At 41.5% G+C, this 11,250-nt stretch overlaps 2 protein-coding genes across 2 annotated transcripts in view; one reads left to right on the forward strand and one right to left on the reverse strand.

The window, feature by feature from the left end:
• The window catches only part of Pi3K68D (phosphatidylinositol-4-phosphate 3-kinase catalytic subunit Pi3K68D), a 43,220-nt gene extending 33,607 nt beyond the window's left edge, over positions 1-9,613 (forward strand). The window contains exons 29-33 of the mRNA XM_073085459.1: positions 1,394-1,501; positions 1,957-2,157; positions 7,182-7,378; positions 8,388-8,533; positions 8,934-9,613. Of these exons, the coding sequence (XP_072941560.1) occupies positions 1,394-1,501; positions 1,957-2,157; positions 7,182-7,378; positions 8,388-8,533; positions 8,934-9,197 (916 nt within the window). The 3' untranslated portion in view covers positions 9,198-9,613. The remainder of the gene's footprint in view (positions 1-1,393; positions 1,502-1,956; positions 2,158-7,181; positions 7,379-8,387; positions 8,534-8,933) is intronic.
• Positions 3,603-5,812, reverse strand: LOC140751949 (uncharacterized). The gene is made up of 4 exons (XM_073086070.1): positions 5,675-5,812; positions 4,808-5,005; positions 4,039-4,456; positions 3,603-3,918 (listed from the first exon to the last, which is right to left on the reverse strand). The coding sequence occupies exons 1-4, from the start codon at positions 5,700-5,702 to the stop codon at positions 3,609-3,611; spliced, it is 954 nt and encodes a 317-aa protein (XP_072942171.1). The 5' UTR covers positions 5,703-5,812; the 3' UTR covers positions 3,603-3,608.
• Positions 9,614-11,250: the final 1,637 nt, after the last annotated feature.

Raw genomic sequence — 11,250 nt, forward strand, 5'->3', positions numbered from 1 at the left:
CGTCACCAACGCAGAGGCCGCCGCCGCCTTCGCGCGCCTCATACACTCCTCGCTCAAGAGCAAGTGCGTACCGTGCGCCGTACAGGGCGGGGGGCCGCGTGCCGCCCGCCGTCACCAACGCAGAGGCCGCCGCCGCCTTCGCGCGCCTCATACACTCCTCGCTCAAGAGCAAGTGCGTACCGTGCGCCGTACAGGGCGGGGGGCCGCGTGCCGCCCGCCGTCACCAACGCAGAGGCCGCCGCCGCCTTCGCGCGCCTCATACACTCCTCGCTCAAGAGCAAGTGCGTACCGTGCGCCGTACAGGGCGGGGGGCCGCGTGCCGCCCGCCGTCACCAACGCAGAGGCCGCCGCCGCCTTCGCGCGCCTCATACACTCCTCGCTCAAGAGCAAGTGCGTACCGTGCGCCGTACAGGGCGGGGGGCCGCGTGCCGCCCGCCGTCACCAACGCAGAGGCCGCCGCCGCCTTCGCGCGCCTCATACACTCCTCGCTCAAGAGCAAGTGCGTACCGTGCGCCGTACAGGGCGGGGGGCCGCGTGCCGCCCGCCGTCACCAACGCAGAGGCCGCCGCCGCCTTCGCGCGCCTCATACACTCCTCGCTCAAGAGCAAGTGCGTACCGTGCGCCGTACAGGGCGGGGGGCCGCGTGCCGCCCGCCGTCACCAACGCAGAGGCCGCCGCCGCCTTCGCGCGCCTCATACACTCCTCGCTCAAGAGCAAGTGCGTACCGTGCGCCGTACAGGGCGGGGGGCCGCGTGCCGCCCGCCGTCACCAACGCAGAGGCCGCCGCCGCCTTCGCGCGCCTCATACACTCCTCGCTCAAGAGCAAGTGCGTACCGTGCGCCGTACAGGGCGGGGGGCCGCGTGCCGCCCGCCGTCACCAACGCAGAGGCCGCCGCCGCCTTCGCGCGCCTCATACACTCCTCGCTCAAGAGCAAGTGCGTACCGTGCGCCGTACAGGGCGGGGGGCCGCGTGCCGCCCGCCGTCACCAACGCAGAGGCCGCCGCCGCCTTCGCGCGCCTCATACACTCCTCGCTCAAGAGCAAGTGCGTACCGTGCGCCGTACAGGGCGGGGGGCCGCGTGCCGCCCGCCGTCACCAACGCAGAGGCCGCCGCCGCCTTCGCGCGCCTCATACACTCCTCGCTCAAGAGCAAGTGCGTACCGTGCGCCGTACAGGGCGGGGGGCCGCGTGCCGCCAGCCGTCACCGACACCGAGGATCAATTATATAAATAGAATCCTCTATGGACGATGTCCGACGTGTGTACTCCTGACTACCGTAAAATTTTACGCGAACGGCATTATGTAATAGAACTAAGCCCAGGTGGCAGCACCTCTAGCTGCTAAAAGTAGCAAATACTTTCCCCTTTTTTACATGTACATGTATGATTGACAGGTTTACGCCCATTAACTTCTTCCTGCACAACTTGGCACAGCTGCGAGCGAGTGGCGACCAGAACAGCACCACGTCTGAACTCCTATCGTTTATGCCCAGAACATATACGTAAGTGACCAAAATAAAATATGTTTTTAAATGCTTATTATACACATACACGCCAAGCCGTACTCAAACTCGCATATAAGCATACGCATGATTTCGTCATGCATGCATGACGCAATGCGGCACACACCCAACCACACTAACACACATATGCCCGTCAGATAAATTTTGATGCAGTTTAATATGTAACTTGCTTACCTTAAAATTACCTTATCGCTCTCGGAAATATCTAACTCGCGTTTTTTCTTATGAGTTAAATTTTTAATAAGTATCAATATTACTTTTCTATTTAACATTGAGTCCACCTTTTGAACCATAATTTGAATAACCATTTTGTAATAACCACCTTATGTTCATTGTAGAGTAAATAAATAAATATATAATAATAATAATAATTGAATTGAAGTAAGTATGTTAATTTAACATTAACATTGCGTTAATTAATTGTTATTCAACAGTATGGCTCAAGAAGGTCGGCTAGTACGTGTGGAGTGCCTCAGCTACGAGAAGCGATACGACCCGGAAAAGCACTACGTGTACGCCCTACGAGTGTACAGACAGGGACAGGCCACGCCTTCAGTCCTGTACCGCTCCTACAAGCACTTCACGGAGCTCTACCAGAAGATATGTCTACACTTCCCCCTGGCAAAGGTGCACAGGTGAGTCTATATGTGAAATAATATATGTCAGTTTAGTTTAATATTACTGTGTGAAATAATTATTTTTATATTTGGCGAAAGTTGAGATAATTAAAATGGTTAATTGTACTTGAAGTTAAGTTCCTGAAAAATATAGTTTTATATGCAAGGTGCTGTTCAGAATTTTTTAATATTGTTGGAGCTAAAATTCCTTACATAAAATACTCTAGTTCTCTACTTCTTATCGAATATACTTTAAAATCGCAAAAAATGATTCCAACCATTTGTACATTCAATAGTTTTTTGTTTACAGTTTCTATTAGTCCAATAATCAGTATTAGCTATCATTTCTATGCAATTTTGCCATTGGCAGAAATTGGCTAGACAATCACAACATACTATTTTCAATGTGTTCTACCTTAGACAGCTGTCCTATTCTAAGCCATTTGTGATCTTGTTAAGTTAAAATATCATGAGCCGAGCCATTATTAACTCTACCAAATATGCAAGACAACATTGGGATAATGTATAAATATTTTTATAGCTACATGAATGGAAATTCCTGAGGCGGTTAATATTTATCAATAACAAGTATGGCAATTATTTTTATAATCACTTCGCAGAACTCTTTATCAGTTAACAAAGATATGACTTTAATGTCGAAAGTGTGATAGATTTCTTTAAAAAATATAACCGATTTATATGAAAATAAATTCACGTAATTGTTTGAAATTTTCAGACAGATATATAAAATATGTACCGTAATAAATTGCCATTGAATGCAAAAAGGATTGCGTGGGACAAGTTTTTAACTTTAGATAATTGATTCATTATCAATAACCCATTAATGTCCAACTGCTGCACACAGGTCTTCTCTCAGTATGAGCAGGGTTAGGTCATAGTCCACCGCGCTGGCCACGTGCGTATTGGTAGACTTCACATACCATTGAAAACTTTTTTCTCAGGTATGCAGGTTTCCTTACGATGTTTTCCTTCGCCGTTTAAACAAGTGATAATTAATTTGTAATACGCACATAAGTTTGATAAATTAGAAGTGCGATTTGACCCTCGGAACCCTCGATTGAGAGGCCGAGTTTTTTAACCACTAGACTATCACTACTTCTTTGTAAATTATTGACAATTGATTAGGACGTAATAATATCATAGTTTGATATACAATACAATGATTCCCCTTTACGTATTTGTTATTTATTAATGAAACAAATAATGGCTTACTTTTATTACTTGTCATTAATTTCAAAACCACAGACAGGCGCTTAAATTATATTTATACGTAAAGATAAGGTATTAATTTGAACACATTATTATATTAAGATAGCAATCTTAAACACAGGAAAACATAATTCGACTAGATCGATAAGTTTTATTTTTAAATAATATTAATTAATTTTTCTTATTACTATCAGGGCGATTATTATACAATATCATATAATTAAATATACTTATGGCATTCACGCCTCGCTATTATCTTTGTCGTCATTAGCATTGCCAACATTATAGTGTAGGTCTAATGTGGTTTGTTTGGGTTTGTTCCCAATAGCTCCAGTCGTTTTACTCATTTCTTGTCTGTGCTGAGATATGAGGTCCCAGCTGCTGGATTCGATAGGTTTCGCAAAACTCGTATTACCCGTATTATCATTCTTGTTGAGTATGACTTGCGGGGTATCGGAGTAGGGCGGGGGACCACTGCTTCGGCTAATGGAGCTCTCTAGTGTGTTAGTAGAATGGGAATGAGTAGAATGTACTTTTGGAAATAGCGAGCTCGCGTTTTGTAACGGTTGGCCCGTTGCGTTCGGTTGCGGTGGTGGGGGAGGTGCATGTTGTTTCTGGGAAGCTCCGCTTTGTTGTGGAGCAACAACTCTTGCTTGCGGGGCGGTTGGCTTCTGTTGTGGGACTGCCTTTTGATTAGGCTGTGCAGGGGCTACTTTCTTTTTTCTTTGTTTCTCCTTCTCCTTCGCCTGTTTGGCTTGTAGAGCCTCCTGCTTCTCCCTCTCCTTTCTTAATTTTTCCTGTTTATCCCGCTCTTGCGCTGCTAGCTTTTCTCTTTTCTTTTGCTCAGCTTGCCGTTCTTTCTCTAACTTTTTCTGTTCTTTTAGTTGACTTTTTCCATCCTTGCTAGCCTGAGTTACACTCGCAGAAACATTCGGTGTACTTTTTCGAACATCTACTGGTGCGTTTGTGACTTTTGATAGGTCTCCGGTGCTCTTTGAAGGTTTAATGCCAGTTTCATGTGCGTTAGGTGGCAGCTTAACCATCGATGGGGTTATTTTCTTTGGAGGATCCAAGTAATAGTTGTTTGCTGTAATTTTTAGTGAACAGATTGCATTAGATAAAAAGCATAGATTAAGAGAGATAAGATAGATTTAAAGGATTTCAATAATCCATTAATATAATCAAACATTGTAACGTTTTTACGACTTATGTCTACGAATTTTTGGTTTAAACGTTTTGTATGTTTTACATGCAAACAAATATTGATTAAGAGATATGCCTGCGATCGGGGGGCCCCCGCCAATTACAAAGTGTCAGTGATAATTGCAAAATTGCAAACGCATTAGCATTCTGCTTTTTCCTTACACCACAATTTCTACTATTAAGCTTTCAAGCCGCGTTAAGGAAATTCGTTTCAAATATTTATGATATCACTGACCGTAATATTCTTGTCTGCTGGTTCTGTAAGCTCCATTGACAGACACCTGAGGTGCTAATTCGAAATGTTCCTTTCCTTTCCTCTTGCCAGATGACAGATTTAGTGATGCCTTGAAGCCTTTGAACTTGAGCATAAGTATCGTACATGATATCCCACAGAACATGGCAACAGTTGCTAGGTAACTTAGAAAGTTGTCGGCTGAAATGAATAAATCATAATATTTTGATAAGAGTTTTTTAAATATTCAATTAGATAACCTTTATCTATGTTGACGCGGTGAAATCTTTCAACTACTATAATGTGTTTACTAATTAGGCTTCGATTCTGTAAAGTACTGAAGTACTACTACAGTAGTAAAATTTGTACTCACAAATATTCTGACAATTCATACAACAGGCTAAACTTAAAACATATTTTTAATTTTATGAACATGAGTGACGAATAATTTACACTTGTTTTTTGGTCATAAATAATAAGTTGGAATGTGGCTATTATTCACTTATCTTATACTTGTAAAGTACATTAAAATTTATGGTATACATGTCATTTCAAAGTCTCAAGTGTTATTACTAATAGTCACTAATAGTAGTTAGGAATTTAGGTCAAAAATAATTGTCTTATTTGTTATGAAATTTTACTATTATATTAAAATGAACATGTCATTTTCCTTCACATAAATTAGTGGATTTCTTAAACATATAAATAAAGTATATCAACATTTGCACTTATGATGCACTGATAAGAGAGACACAAATATTAAGAATTAGGAATACTTTGTTGTGAATAAAAACATATATAAAACGAACACTATATAAATTATCTCTATTATTTTAAAAACTCGCAAATGTCATGAAAACGTGTACTCACAGTCATTGTAGCCTCTAACAATCGCCATTTTAGAACTTCACTAGCAATATTATTGTTTTCGATAGTAAATGTGCTTTCTTCATTGGCACAACCAAACTTGTATTCCAAAGATTACATATCTGACAGTGCCGGCCATGTTGTGAGTAATGACCGTAATCTTATCTATAACGAATCATTCTAGTAATCGCGGCGTATACGGCAATTCGTATACCAAGTCTTAATCTGCAAACGTTTGGATTTTAGTATGTCATGCGAAAGTTATTTTCTTAAGTAATCATTTAGCGTTGTTCATTTTCACTTGAATAATTGATTAGTAACCATTCACACAGTCATTGTAACTGTATGAACTTTTAAGTGTATATCGCTCCTTGCAAGAATAATGTCACAACTCAAAATTCATTTTTCTGTTAAAGATAGAATTTAATCCCAAATATTTCCTATTTTAATGTGTCCTAACAGTACTGTGGTTATATAAATAACTACTTATAATTGTATTTATCATTATTTTAAGTCTCGTTTAAATAAAAGATTTCGAAACAAAAACATAGATTAATTTTAAACTTTTTCTCCTGGAAAACTACCTTTTTACTTGTGCCGTTATTCTTGCAAAGCAGCATATTATGCTGGGAATTTTATTTTATTAAAATACTAGCTGACCTGGCAAACGTTGTGTTGCCATATTAATTAAAAAATGTTAAGGCTGACCAACCCTTATCACTTAGGGGTATGAAAAATACATAGTAGCCGATTTTCAGAGCTACTGAATATGCATATAAAATTTGGTGATAATCGGTAAAGCCGTTTCGGAGGATTACGATAACTAACATTGTGACAGGAGAATTTTATATAAAGATATAAAATTTAAGAAGTAATGTTAATATTATTAAAAGCGTATGTTAACGTTATAATACTTTCTACAGAATTTTACTCGCACTATTATATGCGTCCTAGCGTGTGGATGGAATCTGGCCTTCTATTATACAATGTTATCGTAGATAGCATTCATTGTTAGTAAGCCATACCCATAGAAATGTGGTTAACTTGTGTAATATAAGTAGCTACGATTTCCACTTGATGTTAAGTATGAACTACTCATTCTACCTGTATTGTAAATAGTAATCGATTCACAAAATTAAGCAATGTCAGGCGCAGTTGAAAAAAAATATGGCCCTGCAAAGTTGGAAGTTGAAAGGTGGTGGAGCAGTATGGTTCAACTGGGGCGGTTCCACTGCCACGCTCATTTCTAGCTTGAAGTAGAACTGCGTTTTATTGGAACGTTTTTAAATTTTTACCTATTTCTGCCTAATAACAGCACATAACAACAGCACATTACAGCAAATAATTATTTATAACACACACGCACACGCACGCACGCACACACACACCACACACACACACACACACACACATACACACACACTCTGTCTCTCTCTCTCTTTCTCTCTCTCTCTCACGCATACACTCATACAATCACAATAATAATTGTTCGGTTTATTTCCTCCACCAGCCTCCCGTCCGGCCTGCACGTGGGCCGCTCCAACACCCGTCAGGTGGCGGAGCGTCGTTTCGGCGACGTACAGGCGTTCCTCACGTCGCTGTTCAGCCTCGCGGACGAGATCGCGCACTCGGATCTCGTATACACGTTCTTCCATCCACTGTTAAGGGACCAACAGGATGTCGAGCCGCAGAGGATGAAGCATAGAGGTAGGGAGGGATCGTTTGTTTTTTTTTCTTATATGTAAGCGTACTCTAGAAATGTCGTGGGTCGTTCCAAAACCCGGAAGTTTGGGAGCGTCGTTATGGAGACGTGCAGGCGTTCCTCGCGTCACTGTTCAGCCTCGCGGATGAGATCGCGCACTCGGATCTCGTATACACGTTCTTCCATCCACTGTTACGGGACCAACAGGATGTCGAGCCGCAGAGGATGAAGCATTGAGGTACGGAGGGATCGTTTTTGATGTTTCACTGACATTAAACCATCCATGGTGAAACATAGAAGTGCGTATTTATTGTTTGTCTAGGTTCACAAATTTTTATTTAATGAATCCTAGACTTAAATAGATTGGTCAGACCTCAAAGAACTTACAGTGAAGTCAAAAGAATTTGTATTCATTTGAGCACGCACAAGAGAATGACCCGCTCATTTCACTAAGCCGCTCAAGTGTACCTTGAAGTGAAGCGTGTTGAAGTGACCTCAGCATTTTCAGCTCAAACACGCTCAGAGCGAGCTACATGTTCGGCTTTTGTCCGTACCCAAAGGTTCAATATATCCGTAGTTTTTAGTGTTGATGGACTGCACAAGTAGAGTGTGAATGCTTAAATGAATATAAGGCCTTTGCTCCGCCCAGCACGCTCAAATTATTTTATGTTACGTCCATAGATAAGTATAGATATCTCACCGCCTTGTAATTGAAGGAAGCCATTAAATGGCTTAAACGGCAGACAAATGTGTCAGTCGTTTAATGGCTGTCATGGTGTAATTTACGCGGAACAATGCCGACATGTGCAGTTAGGTGGTGCAAAAACACGAAATCGGAGAAAAAGTGCGGGGAAATATTTCATTCGTAAATGATCTAAAAACTTCATTTCTTTTTTAATATTTTTCAAACTTGAAAATAGATGACAGTCACAATTTCAATTGTCGAAACTGGTTACATTTTCTTGTAAGGTGTGAGTAATCTTTACTAATCTATGGTTACGTCGTTGTGTGCAGGTGACTCAGTGGAGGCGGAGAGCAGCGGCTCGGGCTCGCTGAAGCTGTCGGTGCAGTACGCGGGCGGAGTGTTAGCCGTGCTAATACTCCACGCACAGTCACTGGCCGCCTCGCCGCAGGGGTTGCCACCCAACCCTTATGTTAAGGTACTGTGACTCTTATCTCTAGGTATAGTCCGCGCCAAACTGCTAGTCCACTCCGGATAAAGAAACAAGTTGCGCCGCAATAGCAAATTGTAGATATTAGCAGGAAGAAGGCAGCTCGTCCGCGGGTACACAGCTGTGTTAGTATGCCCTTACGTTGTTACAGAGTATATGCTAGTAGTTGTGTTCGACCGAATTGGTGACTGACACCTGCGCGTATTATCTCCAGAGCGGACTTGAAGTTTGGTGCGAACTATAAAAATGTAAGTTTTAGTTCCTTTATCTTATGGGAGCAATTTACATGCTGTAATCTTAATGTATTTTAGTTTTGATGAACTATATTTAGACAGAAATAATTCTGCAGACATAATTTGTATAACAGTGGCAACTCCTCAATTTACAGGTGTACCTAGTACCGGATCCAACCAAAGAGACGAAACGAAAGACGCGAGTTCTAAAGCGCAACTCGCACCCATCGTTCATGGAAATGCTCGAATATCGCTTACCACTCGAGGTGATAAAGAACCGCAGCCTCCAAGCGACGGTGTGGCACTACGACCCGCTGCAAGAGAACCAGTTCCTCGGGGGCGTGGTGATACCCCTGAACTCCATCCCGCTGCGCGAGGAGACCGTGGCGTGGTACCCCCTGGAGTACATCCCCCGGTAGCTGCTGCTCGCCCGCTCCGCGTTATGGAGCACTGAGCTGTACACGTGGGCGTAGACTGTGGTGCGTTTATATGTGCAAACTTAACACGTGTCAGACAGTACTGTGGTAAAAACAATATCGTTTTATACAATGTTTGATCGTATTTATATCGTTATACAACCGCGTCATGCTTTTCGAAATATTGTATAGAAAAATATGAAAATATGGGGCGTTTTAGGGTGCTTTTCCACGCTATGGGTGTATATGTGTCAACCACCTATAGGATTGAGTAAATCACTCAATTCTATAGGTGATTCCTATAGGTGATTGAATGGAATTATAATTAATGAAAGTAATGGAATCCTTTTGGTGAATTTGACACACATTCATAGCTTAGCTACAGCGCACATTTCTGGTGGAAAGGACGCTCTTAATGGGGTTTAAACAGTGGTGGATTCGCGTCATCCACGAGGGAACATGTATTTGCCGTTTCTTATACGAATAGTTCGGCGAACAAAAAATACTCCTATTTGAAATTTTGGCTGTTCCCGCAAATGCCCTAAAATTTCGCCTAAGGCAAAAGGGGATGTGAAGCCCCAAACCTCGAAACCCCCTCAAGACCCCCTAAACCCTACCCTTTTATACGCCCATGTCTGCACGTCTAGTAGTGTACATATCAAGGACTGATAGTGGATACAGAACTATAGTCATATCGTGTAAGTGGATTTGCAATTCGGTATATAAATGGTGGCTACTGTGATCGTTTATACAATTTGTATTGAACTTTTTGATGTTTATACCTAGTGTTGTAATATTTGGAAGTTGAGCGCAAACGTCTAATAAAGGTGTTGGAAAAAAAAACCTGGAATCGACTTTGTAATGGAAGTGAGGAAGCAAAGGTAAATTACGTGAAATTAAGTGGATTCTGGACTTTAGAAATCTTTTGTGGAACTATAATAGAATATTTCATAATTATATCAGCGTGTGCTTAGTTGATAATACGTCTTACACACCATAGACAAAGTAAACAAATAGACTCCAACACAAAATAAATCTTTTTCTATTCTTTGAAATTCTATTTTCCAGGTGAGACTTCTTAATGTCATGCTTATGAATATTATTTGGTTTTATTACGTGGAACTTCTGCTCGTATCTACATCAATATAAGTGTTGTTCTCTGCCTATTTACATATGATATATAATAATATAATTCCTATTTGAGTCTATTATATTACTTGGTCTTTGGTACACACACATAATACCCAAAGTCATTGAGCACTGTTACGCTAATAATAAGTTTTTTATCAGCTAAATGCGTCTAGTTGAACCCTATAATATTTCTACTACCTTTTAATTACTTTTTGAATGTAATTACTAACGGTTTATACACACCGACGGACACACTGGTTACTATTACGCCGGCGATTTGCGGTGTTGCGACTTCAACGACCTCACTTATTGACGTCAAGCCGCGTTTGGTCGCCATATCGAAATCGTACAGTTTAACTTTAGCGTTTGATTCCTACATCTAGGTTTCGGAAAACAGCGAGTGTCGATCGCCGATGTAGCATGTCTGTTGGAGTCCTAAGTATTCGTAAAATTTAAACTTAATATATTTTGGAAACATTTGCTTAATTAGATAGTATCATTATAATCGTAACATTAGTGGAAATTTTAGTACTGGTGACTGATTTACGAACGAAACAAATCATCTATAAATACTTACTTTGATTTGAAGTAACTACGCATTTTAATGTTACATTTCGTTGTTGCAAACTTAAAATCACTAAGTGCGATTTTTGTTAAAGAAGCAGTGATATCCTCATCAATCATCATCAACAACCCATTACTGTCCCACTGCTGGACACGGGTCTCCTCTCATAAGGAGAAGGAATAGGCCAAATTCCACCGCGCTGGCCAAGTGCTTAAAGTCCTCCGCGCTGGCCAAGTGATATTTTTTTTTTTTTTTATAATATAAGAGTAGCAGACGAGCATGCAGTCCACCTGATGGTAAGTGGCTACTGCCGCCCATGGACATCTGTAATGAACCCAGATAGGATCAGATATTCCTACC

This window comes from Epargyreus clarus, unplaced genomic scaffold (genome assembly GCF_041222505.1).
Source record: "Epargyreus clarus isolate Ecla_fem2 unplaced genomic scaffold, WU_Ecla_fem_2.2 ptg000023l, whole genome shotgun sequence".
NCBI lineage: Eukaryota > Metazoa > Arthropoda > Insecta > Lepidoptera > Hesperiidae > Epargyreus > Epargyreus clarus.

What these genes read in the sequence shown, in the direction of transcription:
- LOC140751949 (XM_073086070.1), bottom strand. Translation starts at nt 5,702, where the DNA reads ATGGCGATTGTTAGAGGCTACAATGACT. An exon ending in TGTTAGAGGCTACAATGACT is followed by an intron (nt 5,006 to 5,674) that starts GTGAGTACACGT and finishes TATTCATTTCAG; the next exon opens with CCGACAACTTTCTAAGTTAC. An exon ending in CAGCAGACAAGAATATTACG is followed by an intron (nt 4,457 to 4,807) that starts GTCAGTGATATC and finishes TAAAAATTACAG; the next exon opens with CAAACAACTATTACTTGGAT.